Source organism: Podarcis liolepis (genome assembly GCF_965112155.1).
Source record: "Podarcis liolepis genome assembly, chromosome: 4".
Taxonomy (NCBI): Eukaryota; Metazoa; Chordata; class Lepidosauria; order Squamata; family Lacertidae; genus Podarcis; species Podarcis liolepis.
In genome coordinates this window covers 100760823-100785799 of record NC_139558.1, presented here as the reverse complement: position 1 = coordinate 100785799, position 24977 = coordinate 100760823, and the positions used below count along the sequence as shown (strand labels likewise).

At 48.5% G+C, this 24977-nt stretch overlaps 1 protein-coding gene across 2 annotated transcripts; it reads left to right on the top strand.

Annotated features, from left to right (window-relative positions):
• The first annotated feature begins 982 nt into the window (after nucleotides 1–982).
• LOC310705057 (short transient receptor potential channel 2-like) lies at nucleotides 983–24087 on the top strand. 2 transcript variants are annotated; one of them, XM_083499386.1, is made up of 13 exons: nucleotides 983–1926; nucleotides 4847–5539; nucleotides 6642–6854; nucleotides 7539–7703; nucleotides 8647–8821; nucleotides 9012–9212; nucleotides 10999–11161; nucleotides 12589–12681; nucleotides 14862–15054; nucleotides 17907–18034; nucleotides 20750–20819; nucleotides 21744–21876; nucleotides 22988–24087. In XM_083499386.1, the coding sequence occupies exons 1-13, from the start codon at nucleotides 1900–1902 to the stop codon at nucleotides 23458–23460; spliced, it is 2727 nt and encodes a 908-aa protein (XP_083355512.1). In that variant the 5' UTR covers nucleotides 983–1899; the 3' UTR covers nucleotides 23461–24087. The 2 variants fall into 2 exon arrangements, with proteins under 2 accessions (XP_083355512.1, XP_083355513.1); XM_083499387.1 differs by lacking the exon at nucleotides 7539–7703 and having other exon boundaries at nucleotides 984–1926.
• The last annotated feature ends 890 nt before the right edge of the window (nucleotides 24088–24977 follow it).

The window sequence follows — 24977 nt, the reverse complement described above, 5'->3', positions numbered from 1 at the left end:
ACGAGATTGGCAAAATAAAATGTTAGAATATGAAGAACTAGCAAGATTAACATCAAGATTCCGAGACCATACAGATCAACTATTTAATAGAGAGTGGAATATTTGCAGAGAATATTTTAAAGAACATTGTAACAACATAAATTCTTTAGCAAGTCTGGATTGATTTCTGCATGAATTAACTACAGAATTAACATAACAGAATAATTTAGGAGAGACAAAGTTAAGTGTGCAGCTGTAAAATGAAACTTAGGAAGCACAATGGAGGGACTGGAAGTCATGTTAGAATTAGTAACCACACAATTAAACCCCTGTGTTGCAAACAATTATCAGTAATATACAAGGCAACACGATGACCAAGTACAACAATGCGATATCAATATAAACTCTTTATATAATCTATACAGAACATTGAACAGTATGAAATATATGAAATATGCAACCTCTGCAAAACCAAATAAAGAGAAATCTTATAAATCTCTGCAAGTCACAAAATAGGCACTCTTGATGGATTCTCTTGAAAACACAGAACCAAATAATCATAAGTCTTATAAGTCTTTGTTTTGTTTTTAAAACTAATAAAGAATTAAAGAGGGAGAGTGTCGAGAATCCAGCTCGACATCAGTAAGAAAATCAGTAAGAAATCAGTCTCACACCAAGATGACTTGAAGAAAAAGCTTTGGCTTCAGCCGTGCAATGTTTATTGTGTGCAGTAAAAAATGAATCATCCTCTCCCCTCCAGCACTGCGCTTGCTCTGCCTGGTACTCAAAAGTAACAAATCAAAGGAATGTAACCTTGCTTTTGCCCACAGACAAAGAGAGTGTTATGCTACGTGAGCCAATCATTAGTCTAGCATGAGGTGTTCATGTGCTCATCATGCTCTTAGCAATATCTCGTGCTGTAAAATCACTCTGCAATAATAAGAACTCTGCTCATGCTCTTATGTACAAGCAATCATTTTCCCACAGGAGAGAGGCAAGAGAAATGTGTCCTCGACCTCTCAGTGGCTTTTGATGCCAACGACCATGGCATCCGTCTGGAGCAGCTGTCTGAGTTAAGGGTGGGGGGCATCGCTTTGCGGTGCTTCTGGTCCTACTTGGACAGTCACTTCCGGAGGGTGACGCTTGGCCCCACGGAGCCTTCAGTGTGGGGTTCCTTAGGCTTCAATGTTATCCCCCATGAAACCGCTGAGTGGGGATTTTAGGAGTATGTTGCCAACAATGTGCTGTCTACTAGACCAGACCAACATTAAAAAGTGCATTTAATTGATGTGGGAGGACCATTCCTTTGGAGATGCTCATAGTTCGAACTACGGAGCGCAGAGTTTCTGACAGTGCATTACACCAAGTTCAAAAAGAGAACCCAGCCGGTGAATTACCTGGAAAGGAACTCACCAAAGGAGAGAATTGCGCCATCGGTTCAATGCTCCTTTCCCCAGCCCGTCCCCCTTTCTGCCACCCCAGTTGCCTTCCATGTTGGCCTGAGGCAGGAAAGAGAGACGGAAGGGGCTGGGGACTTGCAGGGCAGATGTGCAAAGGGAGAGAGGCAGGGAGGGAGGAGGGAGCTGAGAGCAGGAACCGGCTGCGGTGACAAACAGCCCAGGCTCCTGGGGGAGCAGGGTGAGGCCTTTCTGGAGGCTGCCCATGGCGTTCATGTGGCAACCCAGCCCCCTGGGGGGTTGGCAGGTGGGCCCCACTGCGCTCCTGCCTGCTCCTGCCCCTGCCAGGGAAAAACAAGAGATCTGCACAGGCAGAGGGCTGGAGAGGAAAGCCTGGAGGAGAAGCAGGGCACCTTCTTTTTGGCCAGGCCTTCCCTGGTTTCGTTCTGCTGGAAGGGGAAGGACCTAGAGCATCCCTTGCCAGTCACACCTGTAAGGAGCTGGCACGTCTGCCCTGGGCAAGATGGCACTGGAGCTCGATGGAATCACGGTGAGTGCAGAGCGGGGACGGGGGCTCCACGATGTGATAGACAGATCGACAGACAGACAGACAGACAGATAGATAGATATTCCCTTTTGGTTTGGGTGACTTTCTCTACTGTCGGCTGCTGCTTCTCTGCTAGATTTTCTTCCCTACCTTTTTTTTAAAAAAAATAATTTTCATTAAGAATTTCAGCATAACAATTTATCAAAGACATTTCATCCTCACCCCCCCATGTTTTTCCCTCCCGCCTCCCCAAGAAAAACCCACCCTCGCCCCCCCCCCCGCCCAAACTTCCCTCAGCTCCACTCTCTGGTTTTTCAGCACATGTTATTCTCTGCATATTATAAAATTATAAAGATCTTTAAATTATCTGTCTATACATTACCAATAATAAATTTGTGTTTGTTAATTCAAAACCTGCCAAGGAGTCCAGTTCATTTTGTTGTTTCTTTAAGTACTTTGTAAAAGGTTCCTATTCTTCTTTAAAGTCACAGTTGTCCTTATCACGGAGTTTGTGCGTCAATTTTGCCAGTTCCACACAGTCCATCAATTTCCCTTGCCACAGTTCTTTGGTAGGAATTTCCTCATTCTTCCATCCTTCTGCTATTAAGACTCTTGCCGCCGCTGTCGCATACATGAATATGTTCAGTTTCCTTGGCAGGTCTTTTCCTACAATCCCTAACAAAAATGCTTCAGGTTTTTTTACAAATGTTAATTGGAACATTTTCTTCAATTCATTGTATATCATTTCCCAGAATTTTTTAATTTCACTCCAATCCCACCACATGTGATAAAAATAAATCTCTGCTCGATTTTCTGAACTGCTGAGAGGCGAGCTTACATTTTGCCCCAGCAGGGAAAGGTCTCAGCCTTCTCCAGGGTGCAGGGCGGAAAACGAACCAGCCAGAAGGGAGGTGGGCTGCTGCTGCTGCAGTCTTCACTTGGTGCTAATCCATTATAATGCTGCAGCTTCCTGCTCACCTCCTGCGTCAGCCAAAGGCTCCTTCTGTCTTTAGGTTCTGAGTGAGAGTCACGGGGTCCTGCAGCCTCACTTTTTTTAGCTACCACACCTGACAGCTTCCTGCTCCCCCCCCTTTGTCTCTGCCCCTAGTCTCCACCACCACAGATGACCCCCCCCCCCATTCAGGTGTCCCTTTTGCAGCCTGTCAGTGATTCAATACTATTTTTTGAAAAAAATAAAAAGTCAAAGCTGAAAGTGACCATTTGGTGGGGCTTGTGCACTTGTGATGCTCTGGCTAAATTCCTCCATGCCCGCGTGCAATGTTGCTGCCCCAGAACATAAGTATTGACACCTGAACATAATACTTTAGATGTTACTGACTATAACCACTTCCTAAAGTGCATAGCACAGCTTCCCTGGTGGCAGACGACAAGAACTGTAGTCACACTCGAATGTACTGTTAAGAAATTACATTATGCAAGCATTTGAGTATACAGTGGTACCTTGGGTTACATACGCTTCAGGTTACAGATTCCGCTAACCCAGAAATAGTGCTTCAGGTTAAGAACTTTGCTTCAGGATGAGAACAGAAATCATGCTCTGGCAGCGCAGCGGCAGCAGGAGGCCCCATTAGCTAAAGTGGTGCTTCAGGTTAAGAACAGTTTCAGGTTAAGTACGGACCTCCGGAATGAATTAAGTACTTAACCCAAGATATCACTGTACAAGCATTTAAGCTACACTCATACCTCGGGTTACAGACACTTCAGGTTGTGTTTTTTCGGGTTACGGACCCGCCGAAACCTGGAAGTAGCGGAATGGGTTACTTCCGGGTTTCGGGGGTCGCAAATGCACAGAAGCGCTAAATCGTGCTTTGCGCATGTGCAGAAGCCCCGAATCACAACTCATGCGTGTGCAGACGAGCTACTGCAGGTTGCAAACGCTGCAGGTTGCGAACGTGCATCCCGCACGGATCACATTCGCAACCCGAGCATCCACTGTACTAATATTTACAAGCTCTTTACAATGTGTGCTCTCCTCTTGCCCCCTCAAAATTGCAAACTCATCTTCCTTCCTGACACCAGTTAAGCCTGGAGTGCCACTCCCACACATTTCAGAAACTTCTGGAAGGCTTTTTTAAACTTAAAGGAACCTTATCTGTTTTGTGAAGAATGTATTCCTAACGAAACAGGCCAGTGGTCGCTGCTGGATACTCTCTGGGTGAGGGCTTGAAGCAATGCAAACCCTGATAGAGAGACAGCTTTCTCCCTTGCTCTCCTCCACCCCCATCAACACCTTGCAGGCAGGCGCCCCTCAGGCCAATCTGCATAGGAACTGAGGTGCCACAGTCAATCATCAGCTTTGCAGCTGGAGCTTTTCTGAGCGGCTGTTAGCAAGCACCCCACTCCCTTTGCCATCTCCCCTGGGGAACCTGTAGGTTGCATTCGAGGAAACTGCTGCAAACTGTTTTGAAACCAGTAGATAGGAGGAGTGTGACGGGAATCTAACCAGTAAATAATAAAGAGTTGCTTTGCCCAGGGGGAATGTGAAAAGAACAGCGATGGCAATGGCTAAACAAGCAAAGCGCTTCTGAAGGCAGCCACTGGCGCTGCAGATGAGCAGAGCCACACAAGCAGCACAAATGGTGTGGAAACAGGATTCTGTTTAATTCATCCCTCAGCCCCTCTGCTTCCAGACCTGCTCCTTTCCAGTGGTACCCGGTGGAATCTTGCCTTGCCCTTCTGCATTTAGGGCAGCTCAGCCAATCCCTGCAAGAGGCGTCAGTGTTCTTCATTGCTCTCAAAAATCCTTTTACAGACTGCAATGCAGATCCTTCTACCACCTTGCAAACCTAGATTCCCCAAGGGCATAAACATCTTGCATTTCTCAAGTCCATTTTAGAAAACCCTAAACAACCGCCCACAGCTTTGAGAATGACCCTTGTTGTCTTTCCATCCACCCCCTTAGCAACCCGATTGGAAAGAAATTGTGAACAAGAAGTTGAAGTTCCCGGAAGGCCTCCTCAACGCCATCCAAGACGGGCAGCTGATGAAGGTCCAGCAGCTGCTGCAGGTGAGCGACGGGATCCTGAGGCAGCTGGATGAGGCCGAGGACCGGGCGTGGCGAGAGGCTCTCAACCTGGCCATCCGCACGGGCGGTGAGGAGATCACCAAGACGCTGCTGCGCATTGTCAAGTTTGACTTCCGCCAGATCCATGAGGCCTTGCTGGTTGCCGTGGATACCAACCAGCCCACCGTGGTCAAGCTGCTGCTGGACCGCCTGGACCAGGAGAAAGGCCGCAAGATGGACATCAAGTCCTTCTCCTCGGCCTTGTTTGACAACTCCATCGACAACTCCCGCTTTGCCCCGGGCGTGACGCCCCTCACCTTGGCTTGCGAGAAGGACCTCTACGAAATCGTGGACATGCTGATGAAGAAAGGCCACGCCATCCCGGGGCCGCACAAGGTCTCGTGCTCCTGCCTGGAGTGCTCCAACGGCCGCAAGTTTGACCTGCTCAAGTTCTCGCTTTCTCGCATCAACACTTACAAGGGCATCGCCAGCCGGGCGCACCTCTCCATCGCCAGCGAAGACGCCATGTTGACGGCCTTCAAGCTCAGCCGAGAGCTCAAGCGCCTCTCTAAGAAGGAGCCCGAATTCAAGGTCTGTCTCTGGCCGTACCCACCGTGTAGGTGTCAGGGACTGGACTGAGGAGGAATGGTGGGAGCCTCCCCCCCCCGAACCTTCCCAAGGGCAGGAGGACAGTGTTGATTTAGAACAGCGGTTTGCAGAGGGGCATAGTACAGAGGGGAAAATCTGGGAAATACTGGGTGAGGAACAGCTAGAAAACACCAGGAGAGAGACAGCTGGCACATTCAGTGTCCTTGGATGGCATTCCTGACCCCCCCTTCGCCCACGACTGTTGGGCTTTGAGAGTGATAGAACAGAGAGCCCAGTGGCAACAAGCTCAGATTACCCAATGTTGGAGTGATCGAGATTAATGTGGACTGAGGGGGTGAGCCTCTACTGGAAGCGACGCCATTTCTAGAAAGATATGCCTTCCTTTGTCACTTGCTGTGATTATTAAATACCATAGTTTCTGGCGTATAAGACGAATTTTTTACCCTGGAAAATCCTCTAAAAAGTCGGGGGTCGTCTTATATGCCAGGTATGGGTTCGCTGGGCAGCTGGAAGCCGTCCAGCGAAGCTGGCTTAGCATCGCATAAGACTAGGGGTATAAGTCGACCCCCCCCAATTGGCAGCTGCCAATCCGGGGGGTCGTTTTATACACCCAGTCACCTAATACGCCAGAATCTATGGTAAATTGGTAAGAATGCTCTTTTTATTTGATCTGCTTATTTACTGCCACCGAAGCAGAGATCCGATTCCCCAAAGCCTGACAGTAGGTCAAGGTGGGGAACATCTACGGCCCTCCAGGTACTGGTGGACCACAACTCCCATCATCCCTGAACATTGGCCATGTGGGCTGGGAGTCCAACAACATCTGGAAGGCCACCAGTTGTTCCTCAGCCCTGACACTGACATTGCATTTTAATTCCACAATATTCACATCACAAGCCTGATTCTTTTTAGAGGAAGGAGTTGGGGTTTGGGAGTCCATGTAGACCATGCTATGCATCCGGGCATTTCAGATTCTGCAGACAGAAAAGCCGTTCTCTTCAGAATTGGGCTGGGCCCTTGTGCTGCCCTTCCGAGTCGGAGCCAGACCCTTCCTTCCTTGACCCTGCCTTGTCCTCCCGTCCAGCCCGAGTACCTGGCCCTGGAGCAGCTGTGCCAGGAGTTTGCCTTTGAGCTGCTGGGAATGTGCCGCAACCAGAGCGAGGTGACGGCCGTCTTGAATGACGTGGCGGATTCCTCGAATGACGAGGAAGAGGAGGACTTCAATGACCAGGCCTTTGAGGAGGGCATCCCCAACTTGGCGAGGCTTCGCCTGGCTGTCAACTACAACCAGAAGCAGGTGGGCTTTTTATTTATATCCCGCCCTTCCCCGTTCAGAAAACCAGGCTCAGGGCAGCTAACAACAGATTTAAAACACTTAATTGATGCAACAAAAGACCAGCATAAAATACAGTATAAAACGTGGATAATAATTTCAGAATAAAAAAATCAATTTAGGGGGGGAATCCATCCAATAAACATTAGATGATCACCAGGGCTAGCTTGCTAAATTAGTCCTATTTGGGCCAGCGAGGAGACCAGGGGAGAATTAGCTGTGGGATCCCAGAGCGGGGAATCTTCATAAAAAAGGGAGGGAAGGAAGGGGAATAAAAGATCAGGCTAAATTCAAATTGAAAGCCAGGCGGAATAGCTCTGTCTTACAGACCCTGCAGAAGGAGGTTAAATCTTGCAGGGCCCTGGTCTCATGGGACAGAGCATTCCACCAGGTTGGAGCAATCACTGAGAAGGCCCTGGCCCTGGCCGAGGATCATCTGACTTCCTTAGGGCCCGGGACCTCTAAACTATGATGATTCATGGACCTTAAGGTCCTCTGCGGAGCAGACCAGGAGAGGCAGTCCCATAAATACGAGGGCCCTAAGCCACAAAGTGCCGGATTTAAGGCAGTGTGGGCCATTCTCCTGCACAGGGTGCCTAGCCTTTGCTTTGATCCAGTAGAGACCTTTCCACCTTATTTCCCCCCCAGTTTGTCGCCCACCCCATCTGCCAGCAAGTGCTGTCGTCCATCTGGTGTGGGAGCCTGCAGAGCTGGAGGGGCAGCACCAATCTCTGGAAGGTCTTCATCTCCAGCTCCATCTTCATGGGGATGCCGTTCCTGTGCCTTCTCTACTACGTGGCCCCTAGATCCAAGGTGAGGGGTTTGTGTCCAGGCATAACGCACCGCCCTCTTCCCAGCCAACGTGGTCTTGGCCTCTTCAGCCCGTAGGCAGCTTGGGGGTCCTCCTTGTTGATCTCCTGGTGCCTACTGAATATGTCTTCCAGCATCCTTTTTTTGCAGTCTGTATTGTTTAACCCCTGAAAGACTACTGTAGTTAATTGCTATTTCTTTTTTTAAAAACATATAATTTTTATTAGTTTTTTAACATACCATTTTCAACAGTTATTAAACATACTTTTGTATCTTATCCCATTTTTTTTTACTTCCATCAATCACATCTGAAAATTTTCCAATCTTATCTCTTAATATACACTTCTTATTTTCACTATTACATTTAAATCTCATAACTAATGTCTCTCTTCTTTCTCTTCTTTGCAATATTTCATATATTTCTCCTTACAAAACTTCTTGTAGTCCTACTGGCATAATTTGTTGATTACAGTTGCTCTTCAAATAGTTCGTACATTTCTTCCAATCTTCTGTAAATCTCTGGTCCGGCAGGTTTCGAATCCTTCCTGTCATTTTATGCAATTCTGCGTCGTCCATTAATTTCATCTGCGGTTCTTCTTTCATCGGTATTTCTTCTTGCTTCCATTTCTGGGCCAACAACACTCTTGCCGCTGTTGTTGCATATAAAAACAATTTTATATCCTGTCTATTAATATCCTCACCTATAATGCCAAGTAAAAAATGCTTCTTCTTTTTTTTAGAAATGCAGATTTCTTAATATTTTTGATGGAACGGAAATGGCCTTTGTGACATTATCCATGCCAGACTTGCACATCACCATAGCTGGTTGGGGCTGGTGGGTGTTATAGTCCGAAACACCTGGAAGGCAGTGGGTTAAGGCAGGCTGATGTGCATCTGTGGGGCGCATGCCCTCTCCTAACATGCTGTGTGCCACTTCTCTCATCAGCCTGCCAAAATGCTGAAGATCCCCGTGATCAAGTTCCTTCTGCATTCGGCCTCGTATGTCTGGTTCCTGGTCTTCCTGCTGGCAGAGTCCCTGGTGCTGGAGTACAACAACGAGACCTTTTCGGGGCGGAACCAGGACTTCTGGGAGACTTCGCTGCACATGATATGGGTGGCAGGTCTGTGTGGCCCAGGTCAGACTGGCAGTGGCACTCCTCCTCGCGGCCCGAGATGTCCCCTGAACCCATGGCCTCTTCCCCCAAGGATGGGGATCCAGAGCCCTGGGCCATGGCAAGGACCAGCCAAGGTTGCCCCTCCTCCAGCTGTGGCCAGTGGTGGGGTTTGATCCCCTGTGCTTTCCTCCTCCAGGTTTCTTCTGGTTTGAGTGCAAAGAGGTTTGGATCGAGGGCTTCCGCAGCTACCTCTTGGACTGGTGGAACTTCCTGGACATCGTCATGCTCAGCATGTACCTGGCCTCTTTTGTCCTCAGGCTCCTGATATTCTTCCAGGGCCGTGTTTTCTGTCTGGATAACAAGGAGTCTGCAGAATGCCGTTACTACACAAAAGCGGGTGAGCACCTCCCACAAGCCGGGGTCTCGTTCCTTCTTCTGTGTTGCGATTCCGTGAGCTCTGGCTTCTGTCACGGGGTCCCATTGCATCAGAAGCGGTTTAGTCATCTTCTCTAATCTTCTCTACCCTAGAGAAGACTGGGAAACGTTGATTGAATATATGCAGCTGAAAACGCTGGAAGCATTAAGATAAATTCAGCAGCGTTTTCATGGGTGCAATAATGGAATACTGAATGGTATAGTTTTTGTAGAATTTGCAAGGATTTATGATATGTAAAATGAACCATGGAAAGAGAATAAGTCAAGTCACTGATATTTTAAGGATGTAAAAATGAGTTCTTTAAATTGTAAAGCAGAAAATTTAATAAAAATTATACACACAAAGAAGCAGCACCAGAAGCGGTTTAGTCCTGCTGGCCACATGACCCGGAAAGCTGTCTGTGGACAAACGCCAGTTCCCTCGGCCTGAAAGTGAGATGAGCGCCACAACCCCATAGTCGCCTTTAACTGGACTTAGCTGTCCAGGAGTCCTTTACCTTTGGGCCTTTTACTGGTTCCATTGGTGCACCTGTTTGAAAGTTCAGCATAGAGGAAGTAAAATTCACATTTCCCTTTGACATTAGATCGCATGAGATCATGTGAGTTTCAATTCACCACAATGGCTATGTTTCACTTCCACTGTGTGAAGTCCCAGGGCTTGGAGACTCAGGGGGTTCCCTTTTTGGATTCTGATTGGCCCCTGCCAGAACAGGATGCTGGAATAGATGGGACTTTGTCCTGATCCCACAGCCACTTTCTTCTAAGATTCCTCAGATTCTTCATTCTCTTTGCATCTTAAATTCAGTTCTTGCTTATCACAAATGTGAGAGACGTGAAATTCCAGCCGTTAAAAAAATTCTTCATTAATTTAGAGAAATCCTGGCTCCAAACCGAGCCCCTTGTAATATTTGCCTCCAAGACAGGTAAGCATATGCACACCTGCACATTGTTGAAATAATATTGCCGTTCAACTGGGAAACATTTGTTTGTTTTTCCTTTGGGAGAGGGGGATACAAACTGGGAATTGCTGTCACATGATTAAACACAATCCAGGTCCCCACTGACTTCGCCCAGCCTTGCCCACCCCTGCTCCCTCCAGACGTTTTGAACTGCATCTCCCATCAGCCCAAGAAAACTATGGCCACTCTGGCAGGGGCTGATGGGAGTCGGGGAAGGCAGCCTTTAGAACAGAGGTCCCCAAACAAAGGTCTGTGGGCCGGATAAGGTCCGAGGGACTCGTTTATCTGGCCTGTGGTGACCCCTGCTACCTGCTGCCGCCGCCCACTCTTACCAGCTCTGCGCTGCGTGGCTGCCCACTTCCGGGTCGGAGGAGCACCGGAAATAGCTTGTGCGCATGTGCAAGTGTTATTTGCGCATGCACAAGTGTTATTTCTGGTGCACATCCGGGTCGGAGGAGGCCCGTACACATGCGCACAAGCTATTTCCGATGCTCCTCCAACCCAGAAGTGCGCCGGAAATAGTGTGTGTGCACGCGTATAGGCACACACTCCCCTGCCCTCTGGCCCGCCACGTGATCGGCGCTGAAGACACCAGCCTGAGGCGTGGTAAGTTTGCTGACCCCTGGTTTAGAAGGTAAAGGAAAAGGCTTCAGACATTGGTACAGCAACGTACAAGGAAGGGCTGTGACCGATGGAGACAATGGAGCAGGGAAGCTGACTTGCAAAAGGTGTGCGCCACCTGACACAGGTGTCACCTGGCACTCATCCTCCCTCCCTTTTGTGACCCAGACCGTCAGGAGTGGCACACCGAAGACCCCCAGTTCATGGCCGAGGTGCTCTTTGCAGTGACCAGCATGCTGAGCTTCACCCGTATGGCTTACATCTTGCCTGCCCACGAAACTTTGGGGACCCTGCAGATCTCCATTGGCAAGATGATCGATGACATGATCAGGTGTGTGTGTGGGATGCTGCCCTAGCCTCTTGGCTTTGTTTTGCTGGTTTTAATGTTGTATTTGTGAAGAAAACAAATTGAGAACAATAATAGCTGTTATAGGAAAAACTCTGCTCCTTTTCCCTTATGGGGTATCCAAGAGCCCGTTGTTGTTGTTGTTTAGTCGTTTAGTCATTTCTGACTCTTCGTGACCCCCTGGACCAGAGCACGCCAGGCACTCCTGTCTTCCACTGCCTCCCCCAGTTTGGTCAAACTCATGCTGGAATCTTCGAGAACACTGTCCAACCATCTCATCCTCTGTCGTCCGCTTCTCCTTGTGCCCTCCATCTTTCCCAGCATCAGGGTCTTTTCCAGGGAGTCTTCTCTTCTCATGAGGTGGCCAAAGTATTGCAGCCGCACCTTCAGGATCTGTCCTTCCAGTGAGCACTCAGGGCTGATTTCCTTAAGAATGGAGAGGTTTGATCTTCTTACAGTCCAGGGGACTCTCAAGAGTCTCCTCCAGCACCATAATTCAAAAGCGTTAATTCTTCGGCGATCAGCCTTCTTTATGGTCCAGCTCTCACTTCCATACATCACTACTGGGAAAACCAGAGCTTTAACTATACGGACCTTTGTTGGCAAGGTGATGTCTCCGCTTTTTAGGGTGCTGTCTAGATTTGTCATTGCTTTTCTCCCAAGAAGCGGGCGTCTTTTAATTTTGTGACTGCTGTCACCATCTGCAGTGATCCCAAGAGCCCATATAGAGTCCTTAAGTAGGTTCCCTGTTGTTAGGAGAAAATAACAGAGGCCAACCAGAGTATATTGAGAAGCAAAGCGGCTAGTGAGCCTGATCTTTATTAGCTGTTGCAACGGGGTCCCCACTCACCACACGCAGGAGGGAGGAGGAACCCAGAACAATGGTGCGCAAGTCCTTATATAGACTTTTGAAACTGCCTACCCTGTTGCTCAAGACCACCCCCAAAAACATCATACATACATCACAGGAAGAGGAGGGTCTACAGCAGAAATACATCGCAGAAGGAGGCGGTCTACAGCAGAAATCCTGTCTGCCAGGATACCTGTTAATGGTCGCTGATTTTACCTGGGCAGCCTGGCCATTCTTTTGCGATGGTAAATACTTTAGTTCCTGAGTCCCAGGTCATAGGCTCACCCTATTCATGCACAAATACGGCCTTCAGACAGGATTTGTAAGCAAAAAGACAAAGGGAAGGCTTCCCCCATTTCCTCCCTCCTTTGGGAGAGTCAAAATGGCTTCAGGATTGCTTTCCTGTACTATTTCGGACACATGGTTTATATAGTTATGTATGCGTTTGCCTTGTACATTTATGAACGTTTATTTTATATTTGGGACCTTCGAATTCTTATAACAACAGGTGACCTGCTTTTCTTTAGCTTTTTCGCTTCCTTCTGCTTCTCCTCCTCTCCAGGTTCATGTTCATCATGGTGATCATCTTGACGGCCTTCCTGTGTGGGATGAACAACGTCTACGTCCACTACCAAGACTCTGAGAAGCTGGGGAGGTACGGCAGCTGACTTGGTGGAATCAAGGGTGGCTAAAAAGGATGAGATTGGACAGCTAGGAGATTGTCCAAGGCGCTGGGCCAAAGTCCAGTGTTTTGACCTCCTTGCCAAGCAAGTTCTGAACCTGGCCAGTACTCAAAAGGGGAGACCACCCAGCAACCCCATGTATGTAGGGCCCCCACAAAGTTAGGAGCAAAACCCATTGCTCCACCTACATTTGCCTCCATCTCTGCCCACCACGGGAATGCAGCCCCTGAGAAGGATCCCCGAGAGGGAAAGAAGCTCTTGAGCTGAAGATGGTTACCTAGACCTGATCTTGGCACTCAGACTCTTTGCGTCTATAGCAGGAAGCAGTCGTCAGGTAGCAGCTCTTTGGCTGCCTCAGGAGGGGTCCAAGATACCCATTTATTGTTATTTACATAATGTATAGTCCACAAAAGTGCAGAAATCAGCTTACACAAAATCAGCATAGTATATGAGCCAACAGTGTGACGCGGCAGCTAAAAAAGCCAATGCAATTCTAGGCTGCCTCAATAGGAGTATAGCATCTAGATCAAGGGAAGTAATAGTGCCACTGTATTCTGCTCTGGTCAGACCTCACCTGGAGTACTGTGTCCAGTTCTGGGCACCACAGTTCAAGAAGGACACTGACAAACTGGAACGTGTCCAGAGGAGGGCAACCAAAATGGTCAAAGGCCTGGAAACGATGCCTTATGAGGAACGGCTAAGGGAGCTGGGCATGTTTAGCCTGGAGAAGAGGAGGTTAAGGGGTGATATGATAGCCATGTTCAAATATATAAAAGGATGTCACATAGAGGAGGGAGAAAGGTTGTTTTCTGCTGCTCCAGAGAAGCGGACACGGAGCAATGGATCCAATAAGGCTGAATGCAATCCAGCTGCTTTGGGTCTCAGGAGAAAACCCAAAATCCAGTGTCACCACCTGCTCAAATGGCAAAACCGGTGAGTTGCCTGTGGGTGCCCCCAGACTGTCAGTATTTCACGAGAGGGATTCAAACGTGTGCTGGAACTTCAGGTGCGCACAATTAGAACGAATTGAGGGGCTCTGTTGTCCACTTAAAAAAGAAAGAAAGGGGCTTTTTACAGATTGGAAAGTGACAGGGAAATAATGGAATTATAGAATCTTAGAGCTGGAAGGGACACAAGGGTCATCTAGTCCAACCCCTGCAGTGCAGGTGTCTCAGCGAAAACAGCAGCTTTAAATGCAGTAGCAGGAAGACCAGGGCCAGATTTAGGTTTGATGAGGCCCTCAGCTCCTGAAGGGAATGGGGCCCTTTCTATGTCCAGCTGTCCTTTGTCAACAACAAATTGTTGCTGTTTTTTGTGTTGAATATATGCTATATGGTAGTTTATGAACCCAGTAGGTATCTAAAGCCACTTGCACATAACAAAATACATATTTTATCAAAGTAATTGTTGAACTGAAAACCAATTAAGAAGAAGTATATTAATAGTGAAATACAATTAAGAAGTATATTAATAGTGAACTAATTATTAAGCTCTAACTTAAAATGATTTTTTTATTCATAACAAACTTAATAATGCAAACACATTGGCATTTGGCAATAACAAAAGTTCCTTTAGAAACACAATTTACAGACACTCATAATCTAGTCTCTAAAAACCAGTCTCTATGCAACCAGTCCATGCAGAATGTAGGCACCCTATATATAGAAATGAGCAAACCAGTGATATTTTAGGCTAGCAGGCGGGGCCCATGACTTACATCATAGGAGACCACACAACACAAAACACTGTTGCTGTATGTAGGTTTTATTTTATTTGTTTTTTATCTTATATTTTGCAAATGTACATCCAGTTTTTTTCCCTTTAAATTTTTTTGGGGCCCCCAAGAGAGTGGGGCCCTAAGCTAGAGCTTGTTTAGCTGATACGCAAATCCATCTGAGGAAGATGTGTAAATACCCCACATGTATCAGGATGCTCTTTGTCCTATAACTGCCCCACAAGCAAATCAAAATGAAAGGTCAATGAAGACTGGATATAGTAATCTAACCTCTGCATAAGTTTTGTGCAAGCAGATCAAGATGAATGTTGAAATAAACATTGAACGAGAATGTCCCCTGGAGGAAGCCTGGTGAGGGAGGGTACCCTGACCTGAAACCCCCAGCTGTTTCAGCTTGGTATCCCTTCTCTCATGCAGCTTCAACGAGACATTTCAGTTCCTCTTCTGGACCATGCTTGGGATGGAGAAACACGATGTGGTGGACATGCCCAATTTCTTCGTAGCTCAGCTGGTGGGGAGGGTGCTGTATGGGGTCTTCACCATCGTCATGGTGGTCGTCCTCCTCAACATGCTCATTGCCATGATTACAAGGTCCTTCCAGAAAATCGAGGTGAGTGCTGAACCAAGAGGCGAGTAAGAGGGGCCCACCTTATCCTTTGCATGGCATCTTACGTCTACTGGAATTGGACCGGGGTTTGGGAAGTGTGGAACAGAGAGATGGATCTCCAGATCCAGATCCATTCTCTACATCAGCAGTTCTCAACCTGTGGGTCCCTAGATGTTGGACTACAACTCCCATCAACCCTGAGCTCCGGCCTTGATACATCTGGGGACCCACAGGTTGAGAAAGGCTGCTCTACATTCTCCAGGGACTTGCGGCTAGAGATGGGAGGATGCAGCAACTTCCGTCTTGTGCTGGGTTCATCACAACTCAGGGCTGTTTCCATTCCACTACAATTCAGCTTCCTCTTGCTGTCTGCTGTGGCCTGTACTTAGGTAATTAATTCCAAGTGGAAAGGAAACATCAAAAACAACACAGTAGATCAGGCATAGGCAAACTCGGCCTTCCAGATGTTTTTGGGACTACAACTCCTATCATCCCTGACCACTGGTCCTGTTAGCTAGGGATGATGGGAGTTGTAGTCCCAAAACATCTGGAGGGCTGAGTTTGCCTATGCCTGCTGTAGACAGACTGGAAGAAAAAAAAAGAGCAAATGCCCACTGGTGTTTCCTTGTGTGGTTGTTTCCATTCCATTGTGTGGGGTTTCCACTCCAATTTGCATTTTCAACGGGCTCCTCTGACACATCCCTACTTGTAGCCAACAAAGGGACCTCAGTGCACCGTATCCACCATGTTTCTGGGTGATGCACAATGGCTCTCAATTGCTATTGGTCAGATTCCCCGGGGCCTCCCCCTTGCACTGCTGATCTCCAGACAATGCTGCTACTCCCAGGAGACGCAGCTGCTGTTGGTCTTTGCTGTCCATTCCATGTTTCTGGATTGCAAAATGGTGCAGCAATTGCTCTGCACACAGAGAGTCGCAGGCTCAGTCTCCAACTAGGGCTAGGCAAGACACGCACCCACCACACCCCCTCTGGAGAGTTGCTGCCAGTCATTAAGCTAGCTCAGGGTTTCCCAGATTTGGGTTTCCAGCTGTTTTTGGACTACTGTTCACATCTGGTCCCGCTAGCTAGGGATGATGTGAGTTGTAGTCCAAAAACAGCTGGAGACCCAAGTTTGGGAAACCCTGAGTTGATGGACTCAAAGGACTGGCTCAGAATGAAGTAGGTCCCTGCGTTCCTGTGGCTTAAGGGAAGACCCACAGCTCAGTGGTAGCACACCTGCTTGCGTGAAAAAGGCTCAGTCTCCAATGGCAGCTCCAGGCAGGGCTAGTAATGCCCCCCCCCATCTGAAACCCCGGAGAGCCATTGCCTGGCACTGTTAATAATCCTGAGAGAGATGGACCAATTGCCTGACAACTTGCCTGTGCTCCTATGTAAGCCTGCAGGCAAGGACTGGGGGTTTGTTTTTCTTTTCTTAATGATCTTTTTGGACTGAAGAGCACAGCAAAGATGCTCTAGAATAATAATAATAATAATAATAATAATAATAATAATAATAATTGTCAGGGGTTTAGGAGCAGAGGCACGGGCAAGGGAGGAAACAGAGAGCGAAGGGGAGGAGGCAGAAGAAAAGATGAGTGATGACGACGACCCGAGATCTCCTAGTCTTTCCAGTGAATCAGAGGATTCACAGAAAGGAGCACCAGTGGCCAGGGCAAGGGGGGAGTCTAGGGGGGCACCCCAGGAAGATAGAGCCAGAGGGGACTCAGGGGGGAGCAGCTGGAAATCGGGACCAGCGTCACCGCCAGGAAGCAGGGAAGAGGAAAGGAGCCAGGGGGGAAGCGCTGGCAGCTCACCACAGGAGGGAGGGCATGAGTCAGGAGTGGCCACACCTCCATCGGGGAGCGAAGAAACGGTTAAGAGGAAAGTGGAAGGTTGGGCGCGCGCGCCAAGTTCAAATGCAGAGGAAGGCGGCGCAGTAAGCAGCCCCGAAAGGGAACCAGGTCCTAAAGCCCGGCGCAAGGAGGCAGGAGGGTCCGGGTCAGCGTCAGAAGAATCCCGGAAGGAAGAAGCCCCGGGGGGTAGAGGGACCCAGAGGAGGACAGTCAGGCGGAAAAGGTGGAGCAAGGCTAGGATATTAAGTTGGTGCACACGGGGCGGAGACTCAGACGGAGCTTCGCCGATCTAGCTACTAGACGTAGAGTTGCGCGCAGCAGCGTGAGAATGGAAACTGTAATTCAATAAAGACTTTTACTTAATGATCGCTGGCTAGCGTGATCCTCTGTGAGCTAGGATCTTCAAGCAGCTCTGACAATAATAATAATAATAATAATAATTTTTTATTTATACCCCACCTTCCCCAGCCAAGACCGGGCTCAGGGCAGCTAACACCAGGTATAAAAACAATTGATTAAAATACAACTTAAAAACAAAATTAAGTACAACATTAAAATGCAGCCTCATTTCAATCAAAAACTTTTTGGGGGATGAAAACGTAAAATCTTCACCAAGGCCAACTATCCAGACTGGTCCTACGTGGGCCAGAAAAAAGCCAGGGAAGTCCCCAAATAGGAGTTCCATCACAGAAGCAGAAAGGAAAGAGGGGGAGGGGATCAAGTTGATTCCAAGCCAAAGGCCAGGCGGAACAACTCTGTCTTACAGGCCCTGTGGAAAGAAATCAGATCCTGCAGGGCCCTGGTCTCGTGAGACAGAGCGTTCCACCAAGTTGGGGCCAGTGCTGAAAAGACCCTGGCTCTGGTTGAGGCTAATCTAACTTCCTTAGGGCCCGGGACCTCTAGGGTGTTGCTATATATGGACCTTAAGGTCCTCCGTGGGGCATACCACCCCTCGTATTTACCGGAGTCTTCCTTGCCGCCTCTTCTCTCCTGTGCTCTTCAGAACGATGCCGACGTGGAGTGGAAGTTTGCCCGCTCCAAGCTCTACTTGTCTTTCTTCAGAGAAGGCTTGACGCTGCCAGTGCCCTTCAACATCATCCCGTCACCAAAGTCCATCTTCTACGCCATCAGGTAATTTGTCCGGCTGCTCCTGAGACCCTTGAGGTGGGGCGACTCTGATAGTTCTGGGCTAAACTTAGCCCTCGGCAGCAGAGTACTGGCTTACTTTATGGACTGGCATGTTCTATACATGCCCCCTTTCTGCAGAACTGTTGATGCTTTTACATTTTTACAATGCTCCTTCTCCATTTGCCAGGAACCAGTCCTTGAATTTGACAGCCCATAATAGCAGGGCACCATCATTGTATTATTTTTGGAACCCACCCAAACTTTTTTTTATTATTATTAAAAAAGGTAAAGGGACCCTTGACAGTTAAGTCCAGTCACAAACGACTCTGGGGTTGCGGCGCTCATCTCGCTTTGCTGGCCGAGGGAGCCGATGTTTGTCCACAGACAGTTTTTCCGGGTCATGTGGCCAGCATGACTAAGCCACTTCTGGCGAGCCAGAGCAGTGCACAGAAATGCCATTTACCTTCCCGCCGGAGCAGTACCTATTTATCTACCGTATTTTTCGCACCATAGGACGCACTTATTCCCTCCTAAAAAGCAAGGGAAAATGTGTGTGCGTCCTATGGAGCGAATGCAGGGGGGAGGCAGGTGGGAAAAGCCCTCAAGAGCCGCACACAAGCTTCGTGCGCTCTTGCGGGCTTTTCTCCAGGAGGGAGAAGGGACTGACTGGCCGCATCAGTCCCTTCTCCCTCCTGGGGGAAAAGCCCCCAAGAGCGGCGCCCTCTTAAAGGCTGTGTGGCTCCTGCAGGCTTTTCTACGAGGTGGGGGAATCCCCCCACCTCCCAGAAAAGCCAGGAGAAGCCGCACAGCCCCTTTAAAGAGTGTGCGGCTTCTGCGGGAGGTGGGGGAAGCTGTAGCAGATTCCCTCCTCCCGGGCTCCCTTTGAAGCGGCAATGTGGGAGGGGAGCAGCTTACACTCGTGTAAGCAGCTCCTCTCCCACTTTCCTGCTTCAAAGCAACTACGGAGGAGGGAAGGAAGGGGACCATGGATCCTCCGCTGCTAGAGGCTGCAGCGGATTCCCTCCTCCGTGATTGCTTTGAAGCGGCAATGTGGGAGGGGAGCAGCTTACACTCGTGTAAGCAGCTCCTCTCCCACTTTCCTGCTTCAAAGCAACTATGGAGGAGGGAAGGAAGGGGACCATGAATCCTCCGCTGCTCACGGCTGCAGCGGATTCCTCCTCCGTGATTGCTTTGAAGCAGGAAAGTGGGAGGGGAGCAGCTTACACTCATGTAAGCAGCTCCTCTCCCACTTTCCTGCTTCAAAGTGGAGGGAATCCACTGCAGTTGCGAGCAGAGGATCCATGGCTCGGCTTCCTTCCCTCAAAGCAGGGTGCGGGGGTGCAGGGGGGAAAGAGGGCAGGAAATAGATGCCGGGCAGGAAGACACAACCACACTTTGACCACTGAAAGTCCACCCCAGCCTCCCCAGATTTCCACTGAGACGGCCAGGCTAATCTCGATGGCCATAAGTCAGGCTCAGCATTATTAACTGGACTTAGATAAGCCATGGTTCCCCTTCCTACCCTCCTCTGAGGCTCAGTTTAAAGCAGCAAAGCGGACAGGAGCTGCCCGCTTTGCTCCTTTAAATAGTTTAGTGCAACATTTGATTCAGAATATTTTTTTCCCGTATTTTCCTCCTCTAAAAACTAGGTGCGCCCTATGGTCAGGTGCGCCCTATGGAGCGAAAAATACGGTACATGCACTTTGACGTGCTTTTGAACTGCTAGATTGGCAAGAGCAGGGACCGAGCGACGGGAGCTCACCCTGTTGCGGGGATTCGAACTGCTGACCTTCAGATCAGCAAGCCCAAGAGGCCCAGTGGTTTAGTTTTGTTATTTTAAAATGAACTTTTATTGTGTGTAAATGCTTTAAGATTGCTGACTTTATTTCTGTTTACATGTTAAATTTGTTTCTAATCCATGCTTCAAAATATTATTAAGCAATACTTGAGGGCTTATCCACACTTCCTCTGGTTCCTGCTGCTTTCCCCGGGGGGGACGGGGGACGCCGCTTAGTGCTCAATCAGAGCAAGCAGCAATTTAGTCCCCAGATTGCCATTGGTTCCAATCTATCGCTAAGCAGGTGCATGTTTTCCCTTGGAAAGGAGAGGAGGAAGGGGGAAAGTGCTCAGACCTCTGCCTAGAAGGTGCAGATGAAGTAGAAAACCACTCAGACCTGCATACCCTCCAACATTTCTCCAATGAAAATAGGGACATCCTATTTAACAACAACAACATTTATACCTTGCCCATCTGACTGGGTTGCCCCAGCTGCTCTGTGGGGCTTCCAACTTATATAAAAACATCATTAAACATTAAACATAAATAATTTCCCTATACAGGGCTGCCTTCAGGTGTCTTCTAAAGGTTGCATAGTTACTGATCTCCTTGGCTCAGGGTGGTCACATGACTCCATACACTCCAACATTTCTCCAGTGAAAATCTGGACGTCCTAAGGAAAAGTGGGACATTCCAAAATCAGGTCAGAAACCAGGACCGCTTCTGTAAATCCACGACTGTCCCTAGAAAATAGGAACACTTGCTTTCTAGGCAAGACAGAAGCAAACGTTTGTCCTTTGCAAAACACTGAAGAGGTTTTTTGGTCAAGTAATCAGCATGTAAATTTTGTTAAGTTAGTAATAATAATAATAATAAACATTACAGTCAGCCTTGTTCACGGGCCTCTCGGCTCACCTCTTTCTTCCCCCATCTTCTCCCAGGGGCCTCTTCCGCTTCCTGTGCTGTTACAAACCAAAGCGCCAGCAGAAATACCCTCCCATCTCAACCATTGTAAGTTCCCTTTGGGGCTGTTTCAAGGGTGTGTTCCTTGCACCCACGACTCGGGCTGTCGTGCTCTCTTCCTCAGCCTTTGGATTTGTGCTGGGAGAGGCGAGGGAGAAGACCTTCTAGCTAGCACATTAGAAGTGCTTTTGGCAGGGCAGCCTCTGCTGCCTGCGAGGAGGGACAGAGCGAGGGGGAGGCAGTGGGGAGGCTGGTGCTGGGAACCTGCGGCTTCAGTTTCAGTGCCCCTTGTGCTCCATTCGGTGACATTTATGAAAGACTGTTGCATCAATTAAAAAATAGTTTATAGGCCAAGTTGCTTCCGTGCTGTACAAAAAAGCCTGTGCGCTCCTGGTGCCATAATGTCCTGTCGTCTTCTGCTTTTCAAATAATCGCACAAAACAAATGAAATACCGTGAAAATCCCTGAAACGAGAAGTAATCAACTAGAAATATTATCTCATGGAAATAAACTAAATAATAAAAATCATAAGGTTTAAGGAAACAATTAGAAAAACCTAAAACTGAACAAAGCCTTAACGGGACGCCGGCTACAAACCTCGTTTCCCTGAACGATTCAGTTTCCTCAGAAGGAAATAGAAAAATCATAAACCTTAAATGACCAAAATTCAAAAAAGGGGCTAGAACTCCCAAAAATTCTGAAGTATTATAATCTTAGCTCGACCTAGGTGAAGCAAAGCGCAGTAATAAAGGATCTGTTTGCATCTGTTTGCTTTTCAACTAATTATTTCGGAGGCCATGCCTCTCTGGGCACGCTGAAGCATGTGCAGAGTGCTTTGCAGCCACAACTGCCCGCCTGCTAGCCTCCAGATGCAGGCCTCCCCCCGGGGCCCTTCTGGGAGGTGTGACCCCCTCCTGTCATGTTTCGTTTGGGAACTCTGTCACCCCCTGACTCTGCCCTTCTGCCCCCCAGTCTAACCCCTCCACGAATGAGGGCGGCCAGCGTACGGAGGGCCGCGCTGCCTACCGGCACCAAGTGCTGAAGGCGCTGGTGCAGCGCTACATCGACACGGCCCGGCGGGAGTTTGAAGAGAGCCGCAGGAAAGGTAAGCAGTGTTGCCTCGGAAGGGGGATCCTGATGGGGTGCCATGTCCAGAAGGGCTTGCCCACTACCCTCCCTGCCAGACTTCTGCAACCGGGTGTTAGGTTTCTGTTTTGCCACTGTGCAGTGCTTTGGAGTCACAAGACTCTGTTTACATTCCAGAGATTCCAGACTGTTGGAAGTCTCACGGGAGACGGATGTTAATATTACTGGTTTCCTGTTTCTTTGTACCAGTTGCCTCTCTGCTTTCACAGAGAGAGGATGTATATTCTTTTCTGTCTGCGTAGTTAGAAATAAAATTCAGGTTATTCAGGTTTAGAACTTTTTTTCAGGATGAGGACAGAAATCGGGCTCTGGTGGCGCAGCGGCAGCAAGAGGCCCCATTAGCTAAAGTGGTGCTTCAGGTTAAGAACAGTTTTAGGTTAAGTACGGACCTCCAGAGCGAATTAAGTACTTAACCTGAGGTACCGCTGTACTTCGTATTATATAAAGCAGCCATCTAGGCTGCAGTCAGTCTGATTCTAGGAGCTGCTGCAATAGAGAGCTGTGAATCCAGCAGAGCTGTGTCCTTCGTCCATCTTTCCCACTATTCAACACCTGTCTTCTGTCTTCTACAGAAGCTGCATTCTTGGGCAACAGTTTCTCATGCATTCATCCTGAGAAAGCTGAATGTTTATGATTCTTCCCTCGGACCTTGTGGGGGGCCGGACTATATTTTGAACAAAATATATAAATGAATTCTTATGCCCCACAAATAACCCAGAGATTTTAAATAAAAGGACACATTCTACTCATGTAAAACCACGCTGATTCCTGAACCGTCCGCGGGGCAGATTGAGAAGGCAATTGGGCTGGATCCGGCCCCTGGGCCTTAGTTTGCCTACCCATGCTTTACAGTTACAGATAGGTAGCCGTGTCATAGTCAAAATAAAAAAATTCCTTCCAGTAGCACCTTAAAGACCAACTAAGTTAGTTCTTGGTATGAGCTCTCGTGTGCATGCACACTTCTTCAGATGCCTTCTTCATGCTTTACAGTGCTTTACAGTGTTTCTGTAGATACAGCCTAAACGGTTCCCAGTCTTTTAAAAAATCCTCTCTATTGTCAATGTCCGCAGATCTGGGGAACCGCTTGACAGAGCTGAACAAGTCCGTGGTGCGCCTCCACTCGGAGATGAAACATCTGCGCCACACCGTGGCCACCAACGGAACAGCGGCCAACCCCTTGGACGGGGCCAGCGTCCTTCACAAGTACATCATGAAGGTGCGCAGCAGCTTCCAGGGCTACGACAACGATACGGGCAGCTCTGGGCAGGGGTCCCCTGTGGAAGCTGTTGTGCACCAGGATGGGGCCGTTGCCGAAGAGGACGCAACGCCGTTGCCTCAGGAACCCTCTGAGGGACAAAAGGCAGAAGCTGAGGAAGGGCCGCCCCAGGTGGAAGCTGAGGAAAGACAGCTTGGGGAGGAGGCTCAGGAGAGGCTGCTGGAGGTGGAAGCTGAGGAGAGGCCACCCCAGGTGGAGCTGAGGGTGCCAGAGGTGGTGATAGATCTGGCACCAGAAGAGAGCCCTGCAGGAGAGCCAGAGACCTGAGCCGCCTTTCCTCCAAAGAGGAGCGATCTGTTTCATTCTCAGCCGGGATCCGCTGTAGAGCTCAGGGTGGCGTTTCCTTAGCAGCCTAGAGGGAAGTCATGCTTGTAGAATCTGCCCCGTTATCTGAGATGTACAAGGTGCACACACAGGAAAACACAGTGTCCTTTCTTAAGCCAACATCCTTTGCCAAGCGAGAGATAGTGTGTAATTCATCCAGCTGGCACAAGGGCTCTTTATTGAGAGGAATGGGAAGGCAGTGAAGAGCTACTTAATACAGGCAAATGATTCTTAGAGCTGGGCTCCTGCTATTGGCAGTTGACCAAGCCTTCAACCCATGTTGATTTCTGTTGTGCTTTGGGGGTGGAGCTTGGGTGGCAGAGCAGGTGGCACTGCAAGAAACAGTCTGACTTTGCCACGCCACAAGCCAGCAGCCGGAGAATCACTGGGGCCAGAAGTTCACCAATATTTTTTTTTTGGGGGGGGAGAGAGCAGCCACCCCCCCCCAAATTGCTCTACAATAACTTCAACTTTGTGCACGGATTATGCAGTGTGTGTGCCTCCAGCTTTCTTACATTAAATTTGTTAATCAAGTAAATGGATGTTATTAACTAAACTTAATAAATCTTTTATGGGTAGTGAGTACTCCTGTGGTCCGGTGATTCTTAGCCAATATGTTGGGAAAGTTGGGCCAAGCTACACGGCACAGATGATTTTATAGGGCTGGGTCAAAATGGGGGGCTCCGTTTCCTGAATGCTGATCCCACTCCTCCAGCAAGATTTCCCGGGTCACATAAACATGGGCAGGATCACTGTTCCTTTAGAGGAGAGACAAACGCCTCTCCTGATTAATCACCAGGCAGATGTAGCAAAAGCAATAATAAAACAAGCCCCGCAAGAGGGATAGTAACTTTGGACCCATCCCCTGTTATGTACTGAGCTTGGATCCTAGGAAAATAGGCAGGTAGGATCCCAGAATGCAACAACTTGATTGGCGTGCAGGAGCAGTCCAATCAGGCTCCAGGAGGGAAGCAGAGCTAGCCAATCACATGGGACCCATTGCGTAAATAAGGTATATAAAGCCAGAGGTTTTGGGGGGGAATTCATTCACTGTTTACAAGCTGCAGCAAAGAGCATGAAATCACTACACAACTCAGAGTATATTTCATCCCCACTTTCTCTTTACCCATGGTTTGATCCTGTCGTGTCTCAGTTGATTTCCCAGGCTCTGAGAGCTTTTCTCATTTCCTTGCAAATATTCGACCTTGCCTGCTGAATCAGATCTTATCAGATGCGCAAAAGATGCAAAGAGAGATTTTGCTTAACTGAGCTTCAGTTCAGTGTGTAAGATTGGATTTTCACAAGGCAACGGCAAGAAAAGCCTTTTGGACCTGGGGGAATTAATTGGGGAGCAAGACCATTCAAATAGGGGTGAAGAGAAAGTGTGGGTGAGCCCTTTGGGTGGCAAGCCAACTATTCCCAGAATTTGTTGAAGCCAAGTTCCAGCGTGTCAAATTCCT